The 24,098-nt window shown below is 48.8% G+C and overlaps 1 protein-coding gene across 1 annotated transcript in view; it reads right to left on the bottom strand.

Moving 5' to 3' along the window:
- Positions 1 to 24,098, bottom strand: part of LOC131216011 (uncharacterized) — a 33,409-nt gene that overhangs the window by 6,565 nt on the left and 2,746 nt on the right. The window contains exons 3-5 of the mRNA XM_058210407.1: positions 6,765 to 7,102; positions 971 to 1,515; positions 690 to 822 (exon numbers count right to left, since the gene is read on the bottom strand). Coding sequence (XP_058066390.1) covers positions 690 to 822; positions 971 to 1,515; positions 6,765 to 7,102 — 1,016 coding nt within the window. The remainder of the gene's footprint in view (positions 1 to 689; positions 823 to 970; positions 1,516 to 6,764; positions 7,103 to 24,098) is intronic.

The following is a 24,098-nucleotide window of genomic DNA, read 5'->3' as shown; positions in this document are numbered from 1 at the left end:
CACTACTTCATACCGTGTGTGCGGACGTGTGCGATGCGGTTACTCAGCAACCGGTGCAATTAAAAGGTAACACAACCATCATCGAACCTGAGCCGATTGGAGGTGAACATTTTGGGAAATGCTTCGGGCTTTTCCGGGAAAAAACGTTACAAAATAAAGCCATTCCATCCAGTGACTCTCTATGGCAGGTTTCTACAGTGATCGATATGTACACATTCACACGTTTCGAAGCATTGCGCCACCATCAATCACTCAACCTCAGTGTTGTTTTGCGCAGTCAATCGTCGAGTCCTCAAATGTAACGAGGAGTGAAAAGTGTCCGTAAGCGGGAAGTTTAAAACAACTAAATGCTTTCCAGTTGTTTGTTTCCAGTCGATCAATTTGTGTGTCGAACGCCAGTGGTCGAAAAAAAAAACGAAAATAGATGCTCGACGCTCGATTCCAATCAAACCCGGTTGGACAGCGCTGTCCGTTGGCTGGCAAATCCTTCTCGGCCCATGGTTTCCCGAGGAGCGAAATTGCGGTTGACTACAGCGGATACCAGGTACGGGTACGACTGTGTGTCCTGTCCCCTGCTGGGAAGCCATCTGGGGATTGGGGGTCTAGCGAAAATGAGTGCACACCGAAGAATGGTCGCACCGCGCCGGGGGCTTACTACCGATTGCATCGAAACTAAACACATCACTCACCAATCGGTGCCGATGACCGGTGCTGTGGGGTGTGGTGGGTTGCTGGGCCTTCTGCGCCGTGTACTGCCGATAGTGTCGGACGTACTGATCGATGCACCGTTCCACGTCGAACAGATCATTGGCGAGCAGAAAGCTGTGCCGGAAAAGGGGAGAAACGGGGGTCAGAAATGGTGGTGAGAAATCCGGATCAACGGTTCAATTGCGCCGCCGCCGGTGTTATGCTGCCCGCTTGACGTTTGACGTACAATCGGCGACATCGGGCACCACAACTGTCCCCGTACCGTGTTTCGTGGGCTCGCTGTTTCGTTGGCACGCTGGGCAGCAGTAGCAGGAACGGGACGTCAGATGCCAGCTGGACGGTGGGACAGCGTGTCGGAAGGAAGCGGACCGCATGCCGCTCGATGGTAGCCCTATCTGCCCGTGTGACGGCTAGGGATTTCCAGCGCTTGAAGCACAGCAGCAATCCGACGTAGTGGGGGATGGTGGTGCACCGGGCGACACTTCCACTCGCAGGTCCCGCGGGAGAACCGCAACCGTCAGTGAGAACGCTCTCGAACACCGGATACAGTAGCAGTGTGTAGCGCGGCTCCAGCACCGCCCGGAGCAGGGTCAGCGTCACCAACTGCGTGTCACCTTCGAAGACTACAAACAGACTGCTAACGATCGAATTGCACTCGCCGAGCAGTGCGGCGGCGCTGGCTGGCGGCGGTTGCTGCTGCTGCTGTCCTGTGGCCACCGATTCGCACCGGAAACGGATGTAGTCTACCAGTATATCGATCACTGTCAGCTGGTAGCGACGGTTCTGTCGCACTCGAAGACGCTGCCGCTACCGGAACACGGGGCGGAAACGAAAGAAACACACAGAAGAAATGAGCAAATGCATGTGCAACGGTTATGATTAATGATGGCGCAGGCATTCGAGTGTTTAGCGGGCAATAATCGCTCCACCGGGACGAATGTCGGGGCAGGGTTTGCGCGAATGATAGATAACTCGGTTTCGGGCCGAGATTTCCGAATCATTTACACACAAACTGGAGGCTGCTGTCAGGATAATTTTATATCCATTTCTCATTTCAGCTTACGCCGGTGAGCAATTTATTTGTGATTCATTGCCGCAGTAAATTGTTTGCTACGTATCTTTCGCGCGGTAACTTTTGCCGATGCATAGAGATTTCGGTTGACAAATGAGTGGAATGAATGTGCGTTCTGCCATTTCCGGAAACCGGTGGCTTCACAAAAAACATCGGGCTGCACCGTTGCATTGCCTGCGAAGCATAGCTGCAGTGGAATCGGAACTAATTTCTAAGTTTGGTTTGAATTTCGATAAGGATTCTTCTGTTTAGAAAGCTTCAACCTCAACCGGACATTCACCCATTTGCAAAGCAAACACAATTTTCCGAGCCACACGGCCACAGAATGCCAATTATATGTGATGTCAGCAAATGGTTAGGTTTTAGAATTCCATTGGCTGCCTATTTTCTGCTCCAGTGCGCCGGTTTCCGGTCGGCTTGCAGTGTTTACGGTGGTGCGGTTTTCGGGTTGTGGCGTTCTGTTTGACTTTTATTCTTTATTTCCTGGTTTTTCCGGGTTTTTAATATGCTGACCACCGTTCCGAATGCCGTCGCTCAAAGAACTGGTGCGTCGGCTGGATAGTTTACTTTGGTTGCTACATGTCTAGTTTATCGTTTTTTCGCTTGATTTACGTGCGCCATTGCGTATCTAAAAAGTATGTAATTGTAATAAGCTTTTAATTGTGTTTTGTCGTTTTTTTTGCACAACTTCACACAAACAAACATTCGCATTCAACTCGGCAGCTCCCATCGACATGTAAGACTTAAGTAGCAGGGCGGTGCAGTGCACCGGAAGTGCACGGTGTACCTGAATCCTCGAGCGTAGCATGATTTATGTCGCACAGAACCGCAACCCACGTGGGGAGGCTTATGTGCCATCTTTTCCAGCAGTCTCTACAAAGCACGCCCCCGAAGCCCCACGAAGATCGTGGAAAAGTCCGTGGCATCACTAATTACACGGCGAGCAGACGGTTTGATGTCGCGCACCCAGCACAAACCCACCTTGAGCCTCGGAGTCTCAAGTTCTGCTGAAGCCCATATTTTGCATATTGTAATTCGGAGCTCTTGCTCGGCTACTTTAAAACACGACCCGGCACTGAAAAGGATCCACGCGCCGAGTCTTGGAGCTTGTTGAGCTACGCGGTCTTCCGGCATTCGCTGGATCCTCCGACTGTTCGTAACTCGATATCGTTGCGAGGGTTTGGATTTAGGGCTTTCGGGCGGTTCCGCAGCAAGCGACAGCTGCTAGGTCACGGATTCGTTTCGTTTTTGCCACTTTTCCAAGAGAAAGAGAGAGACGGACAGAAAGTAGGGTGTCCCATGTAGGCAGCGATTTTTGACTGGGGCGCTCCAGGGTCTCTCGAATTGGAAGTTGAATTACGGCCACCACCGTACTACGCTCAGGGGGCTTTCGCTCCGGGTGATCTCGACCGAGCCTTGCCCGAGAATATTGTCAACGGCAACCCGCTGCAATCGGAGCGCCGGCCAGTGGGTTCCAGTTTTTGTGGACACCACACCGCTATCTGTATCATGCCCGACGGCATGTTTTAAGGGGGGCCACCGTGTGCACTGTAGCGCCCACCACGGACGAAGGCCGTGCCGACATGGACGATAAATTTTTAATTTCATTGCAACTTTAGATTCATTGCGAAATGGGGCTCGGTGTGTGTGCACGTGTTCTGCACACGAAATGCACCCAACTTTACCGGCTCCAGAGTCTCGGTACTGTGTCACCCACTGAAGTGGAACAGCTCGAGGGCCCGAAGGCTGACTCCATGTTCCAACGAGACGTATGGCAAAAGTTGTAATTCATTAGCGATGTACTACGTTTGCTTGATCTTGCCCCTTAATCTTACGATCTTTCTCGGTTCCAGACAAGCTATCGTATCAGGCCCAGGACCCAGGCGCATCGATTTGTGTCCACAGTCGGCTTTAAATCAACCCACAAGTAGAGGGAATTTCTTCGTGAAATTCGATGAGTGCAACGTATTCCATGCTACACTAATTGCAACCAGCTTATGCATCCGCATCCGCTTTAAACCTATGTGTCATTTGTTGTACATAACCCGACAGTGGAAAGGCATCGTTGCTCTAGGCTTAGAAACAGGCCACCGACGAGATCGACCGAGGCAATGCTTGTTGATAAATTCGATGGAATATATTTTTAGAAGTAAACATCAATTACGCGCTACGCTGATAAATCAACAATTTAATGGCACCGGATCGGCGTCGTGTGAGTGTTTGTCTCCGGCAGGCTTCGATACGGAACCAAGTTTCCTAACCGAACGGAGAAAGGCTATGCCCTACGTTCGGGCAAAGGTACGTCGAGAAACTAACCTCGTACCGCGCCGCTTCAGAATCGACCGAACGGGCCAAGTGAAATTAGATAAGAAAATAGCAATTAAGACCGAGAAAGTGTGCCCTCGTCTCCTTGAGCGATCAGGGCAAGATGCGCCGACACAAACGATACCAACGGAGAGACGGAAATATATTTATTCTTCCGAAAACGCAAGTACCCTCCACCGGATCTGTGGCTGGATCTGGCCGTCGGCAATGCAAATCGTTCAATATCACGTTTCAGTAAGACGAACGGTTGCCGGCAGCCGACCTGCACGTACGTGCATCATTATGGAATTTTGAGTTTCTATCGCAAACTCTTGGAAGATGCTGAGTGTTGCGGCATTTCAATGCATAGAAGTAGTTCAAATAATAATTGGTGGCTTCGTTTACCAATTTTGTTCGATTGCGAAAACTCAAACTGATATTACGCAAGCGCAGTTCTATTTTCGTGGTTAGCTTTTATGAACTAAACTTTAAAACACTTTAACTTATCGTGAACATCGTACATGCTGCGCAAAAAACGAAAGCGGAAACTAAAAAGTTTCGATAGAAGCCATTGATTTAAAAATGTCCAATCGGTCGTTGTGTTATCCGAACGAGCAATGTCCCTCGTAATGATAAACTTCTACTGTTCTGAATTTCGTGTTCCTTCTGGGGCACTTGTGGCCGATGCTACCCATCGACGACCGCAGAATCGTAGTATGAATCCTTTTCCTATGTCTTTCCTTGTCGACTACTTCCAAAACACAATGTACGTGTCACTTAAAACCTGGTTCTCGTTTTTTAAAGCTGTAGCAACTTTGCTCGTTGTAGTTTAATTGAATCGTTTGAGAACAAGTTATGCAATAAATAAATTAATTTTCCTCTCTTATCACGCGACGCAGCCTGATTGAGATGGTTTTAAAATGTCTGCATACGTTTTAAAATCCGGCTAGGTGGAAGGATTCATATTTTATACTCTAATGGCAGTTGAAAAGGGGTGTCCAATACCAGTTTTATTTCATGTCCTCTTTTTTCGCTCAATTTCTATGGTCCGTGCACCATAGTTTTGCTAAATAGCTGGTGGTGGTCGAAGCATTCTCATCAACAGCACTGGTTTACCGGGCACCGGCTGCAACGCAAAATTCGATGGAGCTGTGGACTGTCAATAAAGAAGGATCGAAAGAAGCTTAAAGTGGGTGCATTCGTTTCCAATTTCATTTGCCGTCATACGAACCCCCTGTGAATGAATGTAAACTTCCGATAAAAGCGGTGCACATGTTGGTAGTACCAAAGCCCGGATTTTACTTTGTAGTTCTCGGAACTCGAAGTAAGCCTCACGCTCGGCGTTTGCGCTGCACAGATAGCTTGCGATGGAGCTATGGTTTTCATTCACCCGGACACAGGGCGTCCAGAACCACACGGTGACACTGAGCCAACAAATAATACACACGAGGAACAATATCAACTTCAGACTCTCCGCCACCAGGCGGAGACCCCACGAGACTTCTACAATTTCCGGGCTCGTATTCGAACCACAGCTCCGTTACACGTGGCAACGTTCGTCAATTCACTTGCATATTCCCTTCGGTACACCGCGTGCAAGACGTGCCACTGAATGCATTTTATTTATTAACAAACACCTTCAGTGTTGGTCCTTTTGCCACCCACCGAACCGCACCCGGTAATCTGTGTAATTAAAACATTTCAATACCGTGGTGCCTTTTGTGACGCTCCGCAAATGTCTTCAAAGTGGCCGCACGCTGATGAGAGACCGGCGAAGTGCCCTTTTTTAGAATTATGTGTGCAGTATTTCTTCATTTTCAGCAAAGGTAGCTCTGTTTTGCTCGGTGCTCAAATTAGTGCGCGGAATTATGGGACGTCAAAAGCGCAGGTTACTATGGACGGTTTCCATGAGCAACACCAACCCGGCGACTGCTGACCGTAAACCATTAAAATTGTAAGCTCGAATTCACGACAATGATCTCGTTTGCCGTTGGCATCTTCCGCCGGGCACTGAGAGCTCCGTCTCGCCTGAAATAGGATTAAATTCAATCAACTCCGGCCAATTCCTAGCAATGTACAATGGATTACGGCATGCAACGGAACGGTGTAGCGCATTAAGTTAATCTACTTTCTTGTTCAAAGGTGCAACAAAGGGGCTCGTCCCGATATGAGTCGGGCTCTTCCTGTCGAGTCGGTAACCAATTAAGAATGGACCAGGCGCTAGTAAAACACGAGAAGAAGTTCGCTGGTTGTAAATGATCTGAATAGGTGTGTCTGAAATTTCCACCAATCCGAAACCTGTACCGAATGCAAATCAACACACGCTAATGGAATAATGGATCCATGGACCATGAGGAATTGCAATTTCATTTCATGCCAACGAAACTTTACATGTGTTGAAACTTTTTAATAAATTTCCATTCACTGCGTATCGCCATTATTATTTCAGACACTCAATGTACATTCAATTTTGTCTCTGCGATCCACAACGAAAATCTGTTTCGTTCGTCTTTTGGCCACATGAAGCCACAGACTGTTCGAAATTCATCGCAACTAATTGAAAAGTTTCCCAACAAGTTATCCGTTATCGGTGAGAATGGGCTCGAGATTCACGTATCATCACATGCTTCCGCGTTGAAAGTACTCCAATGAGTGGACCGAAAAATAAATCCACACCTACCTTCGAGTCGATTCGAGTCGGGCTGAATTCCGCGCGGGCAGTCGGCATGTCTTCGCGGCCGGCCGTTCGTAGAAGCAACAGGAACTTTAGCACGTGGCGCCACCCTTCAGTTTGTTCAGCATTTGTGTGTGGCGTTTGTGTACCATCGCCCTGAAGCCGTCCGACGAGCTTCCGTAGGTGCTCGGCCACTTGGCAGACCGTTTCTGGTGACAGGTTCCGCCGCCCGGGCCCAAAGCACATGCCGGACCCCAGCTGGCCGAGAGCCTCCACCAGCCATTGAGGGGCCCCAATGAACTGGTGGCTCGCGTCGTGACGATTCCACTTCTTTCGGGCCCGACCTGAAAGTGGAGTGTAAAAATCCGGCACGTATTGTGAGACGTAAGCTGCAAAACTAAAACCGATGGTATGCCCTCGCGAACACTCGTACGGCGGTGGCTCGATGCAAACCGAGTCAACAAAGCCATTTGAAAATATCGCTGTTTTTCTGCCACTGTTAAGAGCCTTCACTGAACTTCAGAGTTTAAAAAGCAACGTGATTGAGCGCTCGGGAGACGCAGGGGGCAGGTACAGGTACAGATTATATTTTATGCCGCCGCGCACTTATGCTTCCCCCATCACGAGGAGATTATTCTGAGCTTTCGGAAGTAAAATGTACCCTGATGCGCGTGCAGGAAACATTGCAAGTGTTTCGCTGGAATTTAATCTACCAGTTTGCGGCCCATTTTTTGTGGCACTCTTAGGAACGTTCGGTATCGATATATTTCCGTTTCCGTAGGGCCGAGAGAACCTACAATATGCGTATGGGATTTTATTTTGTTGCTTGTACTTGTACTTTGTTGCGAAATCGAACACCGAATCGAAAATCGAACGCTGCCGTAGTGCTTCCAGCAAACGAACCACCGTTTTGTGGAGGAGTTTAACAATTTTCGAGGATTCGAGTTTTGCAATTTTACCAGCGCGTGCAAAACTTCACAAAAAGCTCACCAGCGGAAGTTCACATTTCATTTCAAAGACTGAATTGGCAAAAAAAATTAAAACAATCGCTCGCTATGTACTGGAAAAGCCTAGGAATGGATCCACCGTGCGCTGCGGTATCTATATTTTCTCTTTTGTTATGGAAACCTGCGAAGCGAGCAAAACATTTTCGTGAGATCACCATACGACGCTCCTGTGAAGGGCTTGATTACTGACCTGAAATGCAATCTAAAGCCTGGACGTAAAACCACTTTTGATTTGCTGCCGTTCTACTCCGGGCTACACAAAGCTAGTCCCGCTGGCTCACGTGGCACAAAAAAGTGGTTCCTTTCGCTCGGATTACCAAAAAAGCTCACCGAATCATCCCCGACGACGGCCACGACCGTCCCAAGTCGAATCTAAACCGTAATTACTTAAAAGCAGTAATGCGCTTCACCGAAGGGCGAAAGCATCAATCGCACTTCCGTGCTTTGGCCGAATCGTGGGGTACTTTTCTACATTTCATTGGCACAATACGACCCAGTCCCAACGCACATTGTTTCACGACCGAAATAAGTTACCGTAAACCGCTTCAAAGGTTTCACCGGTTGCGGGATTACAATACCCTTGCCAGAAAGTTCTTGCTGAGTGGACAACGGATAGATCAGCGGTGGAGTGCAATCGCACCATAACAAGGATCAAAGGCAAAGGCTACGGCACGGTGCAATGTTCTAGTGGTGGCGCGCATTTTCGACGCTTCGAGCAAGTCGCACTTAAAAGCAGATCGTTTTGAAACAAAAAAAAGACCCTTCTCGAAAGTTTAACCATGCGGAATGCACCCTCTAATTATTCGCGCGCTCTACACCGCGACTGCTGGTCATCGGACCATGTCCTTTCCTTGATTTTTGCTATGTTTTGACATGAGTTGGCAAGTGTGATGAAATAACGCACGCAGTGGCCGTGCAGCGGCACGGATCGTGACAGTAGAGTAAGAACTTTTGACTTGAGGTTCCCATGGTGACCGTTTCCTATTTAGCGGTATTGCTTGCTGTGTTGTCAAATAAGTGCATCACAAATGCCCCCGTTGCCATGCCCGTTGGTTCAGGGTCTGCTTTTGACAATTTCCTCGAACTGCGCAAACCGGCCAATATTTGATTGAGAAAGATTTGAAAATGAATCGCAGAGCCCTATGGAACATCATAGTACGACCGGAAAGGGTGGAAACCCTTGATCCTGGAACGCACCAAGTTTTACCTGCCGGGAGACATATCGGTTCGTCCTATTCCAATAGCGAACAGATCCGCACCTGTACCAGGACGCTCCCCAATGTTGTCCGATGCGTTCCGAAGGCTGGCTGGCGAGAGTAAACATGTTGTGATTCGTGGTACAGACCATCAATCCGTAGACCATCACACGGTACGGACGGCAAGGGTACATATCCTGCAGGCACAGGAACTATGGCTGAAACCGGAACCATCGATCCGTCCATTGGCTCTGTGATTCTACGTGTGACCGAGCCCCGGCAGCTAGGGGTCCGTGTTCCGTGGTATTGGATCAATTTTGACGTTGGGATAAATAATGCCTTCACGCTTCAACGCTACGATGCATCCAATTTGGCGCACTGCTGTTTGCTGCTGTTGATGAGGATTTTAATGACGTTACCGCAGGCCTGGTGGTCGGCTTCATTTGTATGACTTGCGTCGGTGTAACCAACGTTGCCAGAAGCTTGCGGCGGATTAGTGGGAAGCTAATTAATTGATGCATGCCGTGCTGCGGAAGAACGTCCTTTTCTTCATTTGCTTGATTGAGAAAGTATGTTTGTCCATTTATTCTTTGTTGGTCTGAAGGAAGTTTTCTGAGAGTTCTCTGTAGTCCTGTTACGAACCAGACGCCATTCAAATGCAAAGCTAATCGAACTAAACGAGAACTTCGATCCCATCTTAATCCTTTCATTTAGCTTTTTTTTTTCAACTCCCTCGCGTACACTCTTCGCAGGCAATATCTAAAGTGGATTGCCGGCTTCCTGGAATTAAATTTACAAACATACGTTTTCTCGTTGATTGAATTGTTGAGTGGTGCAGCAGTGCCTTTCGTTTGAGCCCAGTCCCTTGACGATTTCCGAGTGTCTGCTTATGCAAAAGGGTGCCGTCGGTAACCATGTCAACGACACCGTGTATCGCAAACCGATCGCATCGCTTTCTTCGTTGCGGAGCGCGTTTTTGGCCGGCTGTAAATCCTGTTCATTACTAACTTACTCCCCGGAGTGGCAAACATTTGCAACTGCTCCAGCAGTATGCCGGCTCATAGCCACATTCTATTCATAAACAGTCCTGCCCGGCAAGTACTTTATGTCGTCGAAATATTGTGTGTACTGAAGGTGTTGAAGGACAGCTTAGTGCCGGTCCTTGAATTCCACTTTTAGTTGCGCGGAGCTCGAACGAACGACCCGGCGATTCGAAATGATGGGGTACCACCCGTGGTGAACTTTTTTGTGCAGACATCCCATGAAACAACTTCACAGGCTGGAAGCTCAGTTGGTTTTCTTGTTGGCAGAATTTAGTTTGCTTTTTGCAGTTTTAAGTGGCGGTCGTGGAAGGGAAAAATCATCACGCCCCAATGACCAACGTGTACGAGATGAGTTTTGAAGCTTGACCTAAAATATATTTTAAAATTCAAATGACAGTTGAGGTACGACAACAAAATCAATGCTGTTGTCGTGCCCCAACTGGGGAGATGTTCCACATCGTTATGCTTGCAATCTGTGTTGGCCATTCAAGTGTTTCAACAACATTTGCTGCAGATTGGCAAAGGAAGCGCTCATGACGGAAATGGAAGAAACTTGTTATCCCGCAAACAACACATCAACAACTCTATCAACTGCACGGCGGGCAGCACGGTTCGAAACACTTGTCAATAAACAGCGCCCTTGCGCACGCCGCCCTCCGGCCACTAAAGTAAACCATCTTCCAATAATGCATTGCCCGGGACAACGTGAGCCATCCGATGGCACGCTGGTCCGGTGTCTTCGGAAGAAACCCTGAAACGTGCCCTTTGCCCGTGGTCTGCCGTTGATCCAGAGAATTAGGGAACACCGGATGAAACATTACCCCGTAAACTTTGCACATTTTCACACCTTTCGGAAAACGGCTGCTGCTGCTGCGTTCCGGTGGCGTTGTTGCACCGACAACGCTCCACCGAACCACCGAACAACAATGTTTGTGCAAACGGGGTAAGCCACCTGCAGAGAAGCACAAATTCCGTCCTTTTTTTTGCAGCGAGGGCGCGGGAACCAAGGTTCAACATCGTCAAACTATCCACTTTGTTCGTGGTTTTCGCAGCGTAGATAGCAGGACTCCATTTATTGGCAAATCCTAGAATAAAGTTAGCATAATCTCTCCGGTTTTTCCGGCGATGCAGCCATGGAAAGTGGTAAATTGAAAATCATAAGCAACCCCCTGCAGGAAGACGAAGAAAACAATGGCTGACGATGTGGCCAGCTGTGGCCGAATTGTTCGGTGAGTTAATTTATGTTTTCGTTCACCGGTCAAGCCAGTGCGAGACGCGGCTTCGCACTGGCGCAGAACAATAAAGTTTCAATGAGTAATTTCTGCGCTTCGGGTCCATGTTCCGAAAGTGGCATTGTTTCGGTTCCCGTAAACAAGCCCGCGGTAATATAGAGCACTACACTCTACGGCTGTGTTCAACAGATTTCTGGCTAGATCCATCGTTTAACACTTCAACCGGCGGGATGGAGGATCAATCTGCATTAAAACTCACCCAATCTTTCCAGCAGCAAACTATCAGCCATCAATCTGGGCCCCCTTTCCGGGCAAGGGCTTGTGGATATTCAAATTAATGGTTGTTTCGGAGAGGCGAAAAAAACCTCTCCGACGTTGCACTGTTGTTCGACGAGCACAATACACTCCAAGGCCGTGGGCGCCACTGGAACCCAACCCAACTACCCCAGGCCAGGCGGAATCATACGTTAGCATAAATTAGCCTTTTTTGTGGACCGCTCGCAGAGAGGCAACGGCGCAACAATATTTCGACCCGCACATCTATCGAACGGTATCCAATACCGGCGAGCCAGCTGGCCGGGGGATCGTTAGGGAAAATTACATCATGCGCACCGTTCGGGAACGGAACAAACCCCTCCCGCTTGCGGAAGGAACCGTCCCGCTGCAGCGTGTTGCACTGTACGCCATTTTGCACCGAACGATGTGCTGAAAGGATGGAAATGTTTTCCATCCGGGACACACTAGTGCTGTAGGCCCGCTCGGCCCATTATTATCTTCACGCACGACGAGGTGGAATTATAGTTTGGGCAGTAATAATAATAAAAAACACTGTCGTGTTTCACCCAAAAGGGATCCCATTAAATAATTCATGCTCCCATGCGGGTGCAATGGTTTTGAAATAGTGCAATTTAGTATAAACAGCGCCGCACGACCTCGAATCAAAGTGGAATAAAACGGGAATTATTGATGGCCGGCGGTCGTGGTGCGAAACACGATCGTTTTGTACCGCGGGTAAGTGTTTAATTAAATAGCTTTAAAGTATTGTGCAGCAGCGCAAATTCACTCAACGCGCGCGCTCTCGTCGTCGGAGAAGGCAGCCATTTACTCGAGAGTTCACTAACTCGATGCCATTATAAAGTTGGACCGAGTCCGTGTCACGATCACCGGCTCCTATCGCGAACGGCCATGACGACGACGAGTGCCGCTCGTAACTTAATTCAATAACATGCCCCGCCGGATGGCGATTTTGTCCCTTGGTTCGGGGCGAAAATGGCGAAGCGCACATTTTGCTGTCGTGGACTTCATTAGGAGTTCGAGCTGGTCGCGACCAACGAAGTTGCGCCGACCACAGGATAATCAGCAAAAATTATACTTTTGCATAGCGATAGTCAACAACGCGTTCGGGGGACAGCGAAAAGAAAACTATTCGTTGTCGAGGAAGTTTGTCGGAAGAACAACCTTAGCCTTTTGCGTGGCGACCGGCCGCCCGTCCACGGAACGGTGTGCAAACAGACCCGGAACTGCAGCTTGTTTTTTGCCGGAAGTTCCCACCCCGGAGCAGGTGGCAACCCGTAAAAAGGACCTCCTTTTAAACGGACCACCGCGTGCCAGCGTAGCTCGAAATTAGTTGAATTCCGTCGAAAACTTTCCGTGGCTGCCACGGCGGAGCGGGAAACTGATTTTGCGGTGCACCTAAGAGCACCGTAGTCCCGCGTCCGCCGAGGAAGCACATTTCGGTGCGTCTGTCAAGCGAACTTATCATTTGTCACTCGGCACTTTCGCGACAATCAAAACCGGCGAGGTGGGTGCCAACTTATAACCCGCCATACGCCGCCCGTCGCCGATCTGTCGGAGCGATGGAGATGGATGAACGTGTGTGTGGGATGGTGCGCAACCATAAGAAAAATCGTCACTAGCGATGACAACGGCTGGCAGAGTGCCACGCGGCCACAAAGGATTCGCGCGACTCACGCCACGAACGCGGAACTGGAAAGTACAACACAAAATTATGGCCAACCAAATGGTATTGTTTAGTCGTTAAGGTGAGGGATGAAATGTAAATTTCACAAACTATGCCACAAGTTAAATTGTGGTCAAAAACGAGGAACTCATTCGTTACTGGGGAACCGTCTGTTCGTCAAGTGAAACCCGTTGATTCCGCTATCGTTAATCATACCATACGCGAAACATTAGTTTTCGGTGCCGTTTGAAGCAGGAAATGGAATGCATTTTTTCCGTTCCCGCGACAGCTTCACGAATCTGACGAGCAGCATTGTGAAGAGAGGCATTTGCACAAGAAAAAATTGCAAAATATCAAAACTCGCCATTTCCTCGAAGTGGCTCGTAGTTTCGAGCGAACGACGGCAGCCAAGTGCACAGCGCTCCCGACAAAAAGCTGCTTCTCCTTTCGACGAAAAGACCGAACCCTAGCCCAAAGCCGAATTGAATTCGACGCTAGCGAAGCTATATCAAAGACGAAGGATACAAATGAATACCCGGGCGGAAAGTTATCATACAAAGGCACGGACGTCGAAACGTCGGCACGTCTTTCGGTGCACTGTTTCCTGTTCCGGTTGGTTCCTTACTCCGTCTCCACATCTCTCTCTCTCTTTCTCTGTCCCACTCTCTGTTTCTCTCTAACGCGTTCGTCTGTAGTTTCCGCAATCGAATTCGTTCCGGTAAGCTTGCCGTAAATAAACCAAACAACCAATACAATAAGTACGACAAATGAGAGGAAGCATCAAAGTTCCTGTCCCAAAAAAAGCATCCCCTAGGGCCAGAAAACCTCAAAGCGGATATTTAACACGCACGAAAACAAGAAACTACGGCACGGGCAGTACGGGGCGCCCGAAAAGTTGAAGCGAAGAAAGCTTTACTTGAACGTCGACCGCTGGCCGCCGGAAGGAGCAGCTTGTAAGCTGCTTTACAGCTCAGGAAGCGGTACCGAGAGTCCGACGCCCTTGCGTTGATAGGTTTTCGGATGCTGCAAAATCGTGCTAATGCATTTTCCAATTTCAGATTATGATCATCACTTCGCCGACCATCACACTGTCGTTCGGGGGGTGTTTTTTTATTAAATGGTTTGTACTTTTATTTCAATGCTCTACTTTGTTGTTCCATTTTCCGTGCTCCAGCTAGCCCTACTAGCCACTTCAGTAAAATGTGACGGGGATGCGGGATGCATCCTGTTTTATTGTTGACCAAAAGTTTTGGTGTGGAAAATTCATTTGGACAGCTTTTTTTTTATTCCATTAAACATGAACCGTTTTCATGGAACACCCATAAATCAAGCTCCAATAATAGTGCTAACTCGCCAAGCGCTGCTGTCAGTTGGATGATGAATGGTATTGGGATTGAATTAAATTTAGAAGTTCATTTATTACCGCCATTTGATTTACGATTCGTAACGATTCTGCTAAACTTTGCTAATTTACAAGGTACCGCTTATGTACGCATTAAAGCACACTAGGAATCCAGTTTACTAACCGTAGTAGACCGTTGCTAAGTGTAACATAATAGCATTGCATACCGTGCACTACTTGGGTTCGGTGAACTACATTTTTTGTGAAAATTAATCCCCTTTTGATGCATGGCGGCACGGTTTCCTCGGTTCGGACGACAAATGGCATGGCGAAGTAAAAAAAGAACCAGCCAAGCGATCGGATTACAAAATAATGAGACCAATTCTGATGCGAACCGGCGGATACTGCAAAAATGCATGTTGCAATCTAGAAACCATTGCCGTTTCGTGTGTTGCAATTTGTTGGCCTCTTTGTTTGCTTTGATTTTGCTACGTGGTGCTTTCGGTAGTTGTGGTTTGTTCATGCGCCGGTCCCGCATGTGGTGGCAAAAGTAGAAATTTAATCTCACCCACAGTGACACCCGTAACAACCCGTCATTAACACCGCAACAAGCACAGCCGACCATTACTCGCATAAATATGCTATATTTATAACATTAAACCCTTACCGATACGGGGCATTGTTATGATGCGAGGGGAAATGTAATTGATTGATTTTTAATATATCAAAATGTACGGTCCTTATGAAGCATCACTCCACTACAGACAACATGTGCCATGCAATGTTGAAAAAAATTTAATGCATCTCATCATATACGCTAGCCCTTGGGACAGGAAAATATTTAATAATGATCGTCTGTGACCGTCAGCACATCAGGGCTGCGAATGACACAATGCACCAGAAAAGAACCTGAATCTCAAGTGGCTCCTCCATCCTAGTTCTATCACGAGAAGATGGATCGATCGATCAATTGATAGGGGGAGGCAGATAGTTTGGCTATGGGAAAAAACGAGTTAAATCACGAACATACTTGCAAATACCGCAGTCGATGCTCTTGTTACTCCTGGTTTAGCGCAGACAGCTTCTATCGTCGTGTCCCGAAGCTCGCTGGAACAGGTGTGTTACCACAGACCAACAAGCACTTTAAGGACACCTATCGATTTTGGGTAGAAGAGACAAACAGTAAAGCTTTCCAACGTACGAGAAATTTACTCTGCTGTATGTGCTACTGTTATGGCAAACATACAAAACGCGAACTGACGCCAATAAAGTATGAAATAATTTGCAATTCAGTTTTATAAACATAGTATGTTAGTAATCATATTTCCCACGTATTTTCAAAAACTGTAAACTATCACTATTGATAAAATACAATCATGTAAGTTTTAATGGAAGATTGTTTTGTTTCGACTCAGTCGAAGTTTCAATTAAAATTTATTACAAACTGCAACTGCGGCTACGAATGTTCATTACCTAATTGATTGCGCTGCTCTTGGTTTACAATCGTTTCGTTGCCATGGCATCCTGCCGTCCAAACTAATTTGTGGCCGCCCGTAACAAGATGTCTAATGTAAACTAATGTTGATCCATCTCGCACAACTGTATGCAAAACTTTCGTTCACCTTGCCGGCTGGAGTGGAATCATATTTTACCGGACGAAAGCAAAATGGAAAAAACAGCAGACGACCGGCCGGTACGGTTAAGCTCGCTTGCAGCTAGCACGTTTCCTCTCGTAGGAAACCCTTCAGAAAAGTGGCACACATCAAAAGTGTTCCACTGTCGGGAAAAAATAATACAAAATGGGAAAAGGAATGTGCAAACCGGCAGATTACGGGCGGCCGACATCGCCTTCTGACAGATTCTGTCCGACTTCCGGTGAATGTTAATTAAATTTCAATGCAACGTGTCAACATGTTTATGGGTGCAGTTGGCTTGTGCGTTCGCTCGCGCCACAATAATGCTACCAACCGCAGCGTGAAATAGTGTCAAAGGTGGCAAAGGTAGGGGTGCCCCGGGGCTCATCCTTGCAGAGCCGCTGCAAGTCTTCGCCCAGCCATGGTCGTTCCGGGTCGGGACGGATGCGAAGTTGACAGGCCAGTGAAGCTGCATAAAATTGCACCGAACGGCGAACGACCGTCGCTTCCGACCGAATATCTTCCGCCGTGCTGCATTAAATATGCCTCCGGCTCGTGGCAGCAAATTTGCTGTTGATATTTGCCTGATTTTATAACTCTAGGGGAAAGATTTCGAAACTTTCCAACCAACCAACGTAGTGCATTGTGAACTCATTCGTGTGGATAGTGTCAATGAGTAGTGAAGCGTGCACAGCATTCGAGTATTTGCGATTAGCTCATCTCAAAGATAATATAGATATATTTATATAATTTACGGTTGGCCAAGTTACTACCACAACTATTTCCAACCGTCTAATGGAACGTTCATAGGACGAACACAAGCCTTTTCCTTAGCTATAGTTCCCTGTAGCATCACTACTTATTGACCGACCAGTTTCATGCCCAGCGCATCATCAATAATTCATATCATTCTTGTCCAACGTTACACTTTCCCCAATGGCTGAATGTCGCACTTCAGCATTTTCCAGGAAACGAAAACTGCGACATACGACCGTAACAAGCCTCTGTGGCATTTTTCATCGATTTTCGTAAACACCAATATAATTACTGAAGTGCTACCGAAAGATATGCTAAAATTAGGTATGTTTCGTCCAAAAACTGTGGGTCCATCCCGATCGGAAAGCTTAAGCAACCATTAGCAAAATTGCACTAGTCTTTGATAACAGCGAATACGCTTCTGCCATACCTACGGCGACGATTATTACTGCCATAATCCGCGACCAATCGAACCGGGCTGCATACATTATCTTAATTGCAAACCCGGCGCCAACTTGCAAAGGAAATCCTTCCATTCCATTAGCACCATCCCTCGGAGTGTCCCCCGTTTTGTTGGAAGACTCATTGCAAACCCCACACGGTGTTCCGATTTCGATGTTGTTCTTCGACATAATTTATTCAAACTTTTCTAACTGCTGATCACCAGTCGGTTTTGTGTCAGTACTTTGATTTCCGGTTGCAGCAAGCCCCCCCCCATGCATCACCGTGTGACCAATGTGGACACCGATGGACACACGGCATTGGTCGGTCTTTCAATGAGCCAGGCCTGTGATTTTGTTCCGAAAGCGAAATGTTTGCACGTGCAGCTCATAAATTTATAACAGCTCAGATTCACAAGAAATAGTCCGGTTGGTTCGGTTAGTCCGGATGCTTCGCATGCGTCCCCTTCCTTGAGCTTGAGCTTGAGAGGTAAGCAAGTTTCAGTGAAACAATAGGCCTTTTTGCTTTGTACGGAAAATATGTCTACCAGCGCATTCGAAAGGTTTAAAGTAAACATCTAATCATTGAAATGCGAGAGCCTGTTTAACAAACACCGCCACTGGAGCGGCCCCACACTCGGAGGGGAAATTAATTCTTTCGCATAATCTGCCACCCGTAATCTGCCTCGTGGCGCTACCGAGATGCAGGGAATTCTGATTATGGTAATGCGTTTTGTGGAGGGCGATGCAATGCAGCAAAATGCGACCGACGTTGCCCTGCTGGCGGCATAATTTTCCTGACGCACTGGAATGCGTTGGCCGCGAGCGAACACAGTGCCGGTCAGTGGAGCTACGCAACGGCCCATAACTTAACGATGATGAAATTTATAGTCACGAAAGCGGGAAGATGTTTATGATCCGAGCGCCTCTTGCATTGCGTGCGTAAGCATGTCGTTCGGATTGTTAGGACCAGCGTTGCAGGACCTCGCCACGCTTGAAGTGCCCGAGCGGCCCGAATGGTTCTGTGTGAAGGGATAAACACTTGACGACCACCAACAGTGGGCTGGTGGACGAAACTATTAATAACTGCAACGGTTTGTGGCTTCAGTCGGTAAAAAAAGCCCAAGTCCTGACCACCGAGTGACGGGTAACAAAGGCAATACGCCAGTCACGTAGAAGCCACCGCGCGTACCGTTGTGCCAGTGGCCATTCAAAATGTGGTCTTGGAACTATTTTTTCATTGCTTGCCTTCCTGAATCATAAATTTAAAATTAACTCGAAAAGTGCACGACACGACTCAAGGGGATGCTCTGCACAATTGTCCGTCCCCACGGCCAAGTTCCCTGGTGTCTGTGGCGGCGTGTCTGTGGTTAATTGGAGCACGAAAACAAACACCACGTGGCCCCCTTCCCGATCGGTGTGTGAAAGCTGTTTTTAATTAGCCCTCCGACTGCGGATTCTACAACCGAATGAAAGTAATTTGAACTGGCAGCTCCGTTTTTTTCCCGACGGTGGACCCCCCAAGGGGGACCAACATTCATCCCACCGTTCAAAAGTACGGACGGAACACTGCTAGCGGGTGAGATCTCGTTGGCTGTTGAAGTGACCCAGGAGGAGTTACCTCTTGAGTTCGAGGCGCAAAACAACAAACAAGTATTTCATTATTCCGTCAACTCTCAAACGGCCACTCGCCCGAAGAGCGGTGCATTTCTCGGCCCTGGGAGAGTGCTTGTCTTCCTAGCTCTCGGCTAAAGGATCCGAGCCGGAAGTTTGCCCGATCGTTTGGACCGTGTCCAGGGTCACGGTATAACAATCGCAAACTCATCGAACTTTGTGATCGCCACGGTGGCTGGCGGTGGCCGATATAGCATCATAATAATTATTATAATCTCGTTAGCGTTGCTCCCGGGACCGGGAATCAACCGGGCCACCGTGCTTGATTGGCGATTAGCTACCGACCGTGCCGTAGCATAGCAATGCCCGGGTCGGCCCAGGTCGAGTGGGACGCAATAATTTGGCGAGATGGCAGACCGCCGACATTAAAGCTGCAACCGGTTCGGTGCAGCCGAGGGCCAAGTTGCATTCGATTGCAGCTTGCGGCACTAGCGACTGTTCCTGATGTCGCTGCAGGCATCACATATTTCATTTTGCCGAATGCACAAAATCGACACCGTGGTCCATGAGTTCCGGACCTTCCGGGTTGTTTGTTAAAAAGGTGTGACATCTCGACACCTGCCGGTGACACTGCTGCGATTGACAGGTGAGATGGAAAGAATGGGAACAGCCAGCATCTACTGCTCGCCCGGCGACTCCGGTGTGTAGATGGGGACAAAGGTAGCATTGGCCCAATTTAGTTTTCCCCACCATTTTAAAGAGCAAACATGTTGGCAATTTAAGTGCGAAGCGTTAGGTTATGAATAGTTTTCGGATGAAAACCGGAGTGTGGAACGAAGGAAGCCAACCGGTAGCACCAGAATGGCTGCCATTTCCGATGTCGCAGAGTGGCGGCAACCAGCACGACACACCACAACTCTCATTGCGCTGCAGAACCAACCAAGGGCCATATGGCTTATCCGGGGGTGGGCGCTCCGTGCAAGGAACATTAACAGTGCTGCCCGCCATTATGCGCCCTCCTTGAGTGGCTTTTAAAACGCGCAAACGGCCACAATTAAAACGTAGCGGTGCAACGGTGAAACCTCTAACCGGAAGGTGCAAAAAGAAAATTTACCCCCTCGGTTGCAGTGGAGGGTAATTTTCTATCATTAGCCAAATCTTTGGCCCCCGTCGCAGGGCGGAAATGCTCGCGAACCTTAACCTGTGTCAGTTCCTTGGTTGCAGATGGCACGTGGCACGGAATTAGCTGTAGAATGCATAATTAAAGCCATGAAGCAGTCACATTCCATGGTGCGCTCGCTCGCTTCCTTCGAATCGACTTCTTAGCCATGCTTCGCCAGTTTATAAAAGTAATCCGAAAAGAATGTACGTTTCAAAAATGATAATCATGAATGATCACATTGTAAAAGTTATTGCCAACGAATTGAGATGATTGAAGCAGGAAGGAGAACCGGCACAGAGATGGGGTCTTTTGTTGAGATCTTCCGGTCAACTTATCGATTCACCAACCATCAATTTTCTGCCATGTTTCATCGTGCAGCGCGCGGGCAGATCGGGCCACGGCAAAACGCCTGACGTAGCGAAAGCTGATCGATCGATACGAAACTCTCGAACCGGGACGGGTCCCACTCCCAGAAGTTCAGTCCGATTGTTGACGGTTTCCCAAAACCGCAGAAACGCTTCTAACCGCACTAACCCCAACGCCACAGAAATGGCCAACGGCCCCTGCAACGTCCCGGGTGTGTTGAAGCCCGAACGTGTTCTGTCCTTGCTGTGAGGGCTTCTGCACCGTTAAACGGAGGAAATCCAAAGCAAACAGCCCACAATTATGCACTTTTGATGCCGACTCGCTGCCTTTTTTTGTGTGGCAGAATCGTTTGCGGTTTTTGCTGGAAGACTCCATCACGGCGTCGGGAGCGCACATCAATTGGCGCTGGGTCACCGCAAAGAGGCTATTTTCTACGGGACTTACGGGGCTACGAAGCATCGAAAGCTACTAATCGAAATCCTTCGAGCACAAAGTTTAGTGAACCACATGTAAACCACTTTATCCACTTTCAGAATGCGAAGGGACGAATCTCTATCTTTGGCTCATCTGAATTACATTAGACACAGCAGGAGCAATAAAACGGCTAGCCGGAAGACTGGCCAAAGAGCAAACGGTTGTGTCAGAGCATCAACCGTGGCCATGGCTGCCGGGCCATGCTCCGAAGCGGGGTAAAATACACTCTCCGATAATGAAATACCGCGGTTTCGGAAGGCGAAGCAGACGGCGGGGCACGGCACGGGCTGGCGATCACCAGCATCCGTGATGACCGCGGTGGCCGCCCGGGTCTGGTAAATATTGCTTTCAAATTTAGTTCGTTCCATCCCGAGCGCCAAGCTCTACTTTGCAGCGTTCCGTTCGTTCTTAACCGATGCGCGACGATTCTCCGTCCGAAGCAGCCCAAGAAGAGTTTAAACAAGTGGCCGCAAGCGTTCAAGGATAATAATGACACCGATCCGGAACGGGGCCGCTTCGATTGCATTTATTTTGCACTCGAATTGGGGTGAAACACCCGGCAGATAGAAAGATTCGGTGGCAATTCACATCCATGCTGCTGCTGCTGCTGCCGGTGTAACCGGAACCCGTCGAAGCTGACATTGACACCCATTCATCGGCACGATTCCGGCGAAAGCGGAAAAAATCCATTTCCGGTTTCACCGGGGCTCTCCTTGCCGGTTGCCCCAAGCGCACCCGAAGCTGTCACGACTGAATGATGATAATAATGGCAATAATGAAGAAAGATGGTCCCTTATTAACGATTTATCCGGAAACTGATTGCACCGGGTCAGGTACCCTGGAGACGAGTTCGGGGCGTGCACTGTTTAGCTAAACTGCACTTCGGCACGGGCTCAAGGGTCTCGGCCGCAGACAGTGCCCGTTGTCACGCGAAACGACGTTGTCACGACTCGCGGGGCTTGAGCTTTTCTGCCTGTGTCTTTACGTTTCCGACTACCGAAACTGCCGGTTTTTGATTTATTCCAAGCACATGGCCTCGTATTAACAAACTACAAAACGCTTGGCGTGGACCATTTTTTAAATCCCCCGAGCGAGATCGGCAATCCGCGTTTTCGGCTGCGCTGCTTGTGATGTACGTTCCCAATTATCCCGGTTCCGTTTCGAGCCGTTCGCGACAAAATCGTTCGCGCTTTAATTTTTAATCTCTCCGTTTGCGTGAACGGTCACGAAGAGGAAGGGCTTATCTGTCGGCCGGTGCGGCCGGTGGTAGCATCGCACAATTTTAACATTTAAATTTCGAACCACAACGGCCATTATCGTTTCTGGGGTCGGCGGTTCCGCGCTGATAAATGGTTGTAAAATTAATGCACACACCCATCACCGCAGCGCACTGTTTGACCGGCGGAACTGGAAGTGAGCTTTCGATGGTCCGATAAAGTGCGCAAACACTAAAAGGGACACAAACAGAGAGAGAGAGAGAGAGAGAGAGAGAGAGAGAGAGAGAGAGAGACAGAGGGTGAGCCTGCATGCATCATTAGAATATGGCCGGTGCGCTGTGGGTGGGATCGAAAAAAAGACCCCGAGTCAACCCGAGACCCCTTTGGCATGATTTATTTGTATCACACATTAAAATGCTGCATGAGAAGGCAACATCGGGACAAAAAATCGGGCTGCTCTTTGTTGTGTTGGGGGTGCCCACGCTCTGGCCATCGTTAGCGCGAGCGCGCCATGTCCTGGCCATGATCGTGTTTTTTCCTTGCCGGCGGCCACCACTATGTGCTGACTATTCCAAAAATGCATCGCGCCGAAAGAATCTCGCTCGCTCTCCGTCTCTCTGTCGCCCTTTCGGCTGCATTCGACAAGCCATTAATATTTAATTTCCCAGGACTTGCGGCCAAGGATGGTTGGGGCGCGCAGTGGCCGCGGGAGCATAAACTTGCCCATAAATCACACCATCTCTCGCAAGACGACAGGCGAATGCGGCGGCGGTGGTGGTCTCATTGATCAAACTCGGGATCGTCACTAGCCGGGCGTCCTAAAAGGTTGTCCCAAAAGGGCACACTCATTCCACTGGGGGGCGGTCGGGTCATGGCGGGGATGGCGTGATGGCGCGCGCTGATGGGGTTCATTGTCGTTGTTGGATTGAAGTTTTTAGTCAACACTTCCGGTGTATGTGGCTACCGGCTGACCGGTCGGTCGGGGCCGGGGCCCTGGAATTGTCGATGAAAATTTATCCTAATGACGATGAGGTGGGCAAACTTAACTACAAGGTGGACTATTTGCAGTGCAGGATGACAGCTGAGCTGAGGAAGCTCGTTACGTCCGCCGTCGCTCCGCGGCGGCGGCGGCGGCGGCGGCGGCGGCATCGGTGCCATCAAACAATCGGGCCCGCTCTGATGCTGATTTATGTTGCATGACCGTGCACAATTCGGGTGCACCAATCAACCTGGGGATGGTGCGGGCAACTTCCGGTCGCTCACAATCAGTTTCTTAACGGCCGCGGTCTCCGAGAAGAAGAAGCCGGGTTTGAGTTTGTCCGCAAAAAACCATCTCCCCAAATACACAATTGGCGTCTCTCTCCGCCGCTCTCGCCCCGATGTTCCCGATAGTATAACTTTCTTGACATTGTTTTCCACTATTTGCTGGCAAAAAATACGAACCCAATGCTCGCTTCCTAATGTCGTGCTTTCGTGTTTGCGGAACGGCGGAGTATAAAACAAACAGCCGCTAATGGTTGCCTGACTTCGTGGCATCGTAGGGCTGCACGGTTGGATCCCAGGCAAGTCCTATCACCATTAATAAGAGACGATTCCCGCCGACGATGGTGGTGGTCCCAAAGCACCGAAACCCAAAAGAAGAAACAATGAAATCCAGTCACAAATATGACACTTGCTCTCTCGCCCGTTCCCGGTGCGCCGCCAGGATGCCGAGTCGGACAGTCGGAGGACGGAAGTCTTTCTTATCGGGATATCCCCGTTCGCCGGATACGGGTTTTTTGCCCGGATGCACCGGAACGAATGTGACGCCAATCGGTTGTAATTGACAAACAGAAACCGTTGTCCGAAGCTGCTCAGCTTTGAGGTTATGTAAGCGCAGACAGTAAGTTTCGCGTGT

This window comes from Anopheles bellator, chromosome 1 (assembly GCF_943735745.2).
Source record: "Anopheles bellator chromosome 1, idAnoBellAS_SP24_06.2, whole genome shotgun sequence".
NCBI lineage: Eukaryota > Metazoa > Arthropoda > Insecta > Diptera > Culicidae > Anopheles > Anopheles bellator.
Note: the sequence above shows the minus strand (reverse complement) of the source record. Positions and strands in the feature narration are given on the sequence as shown.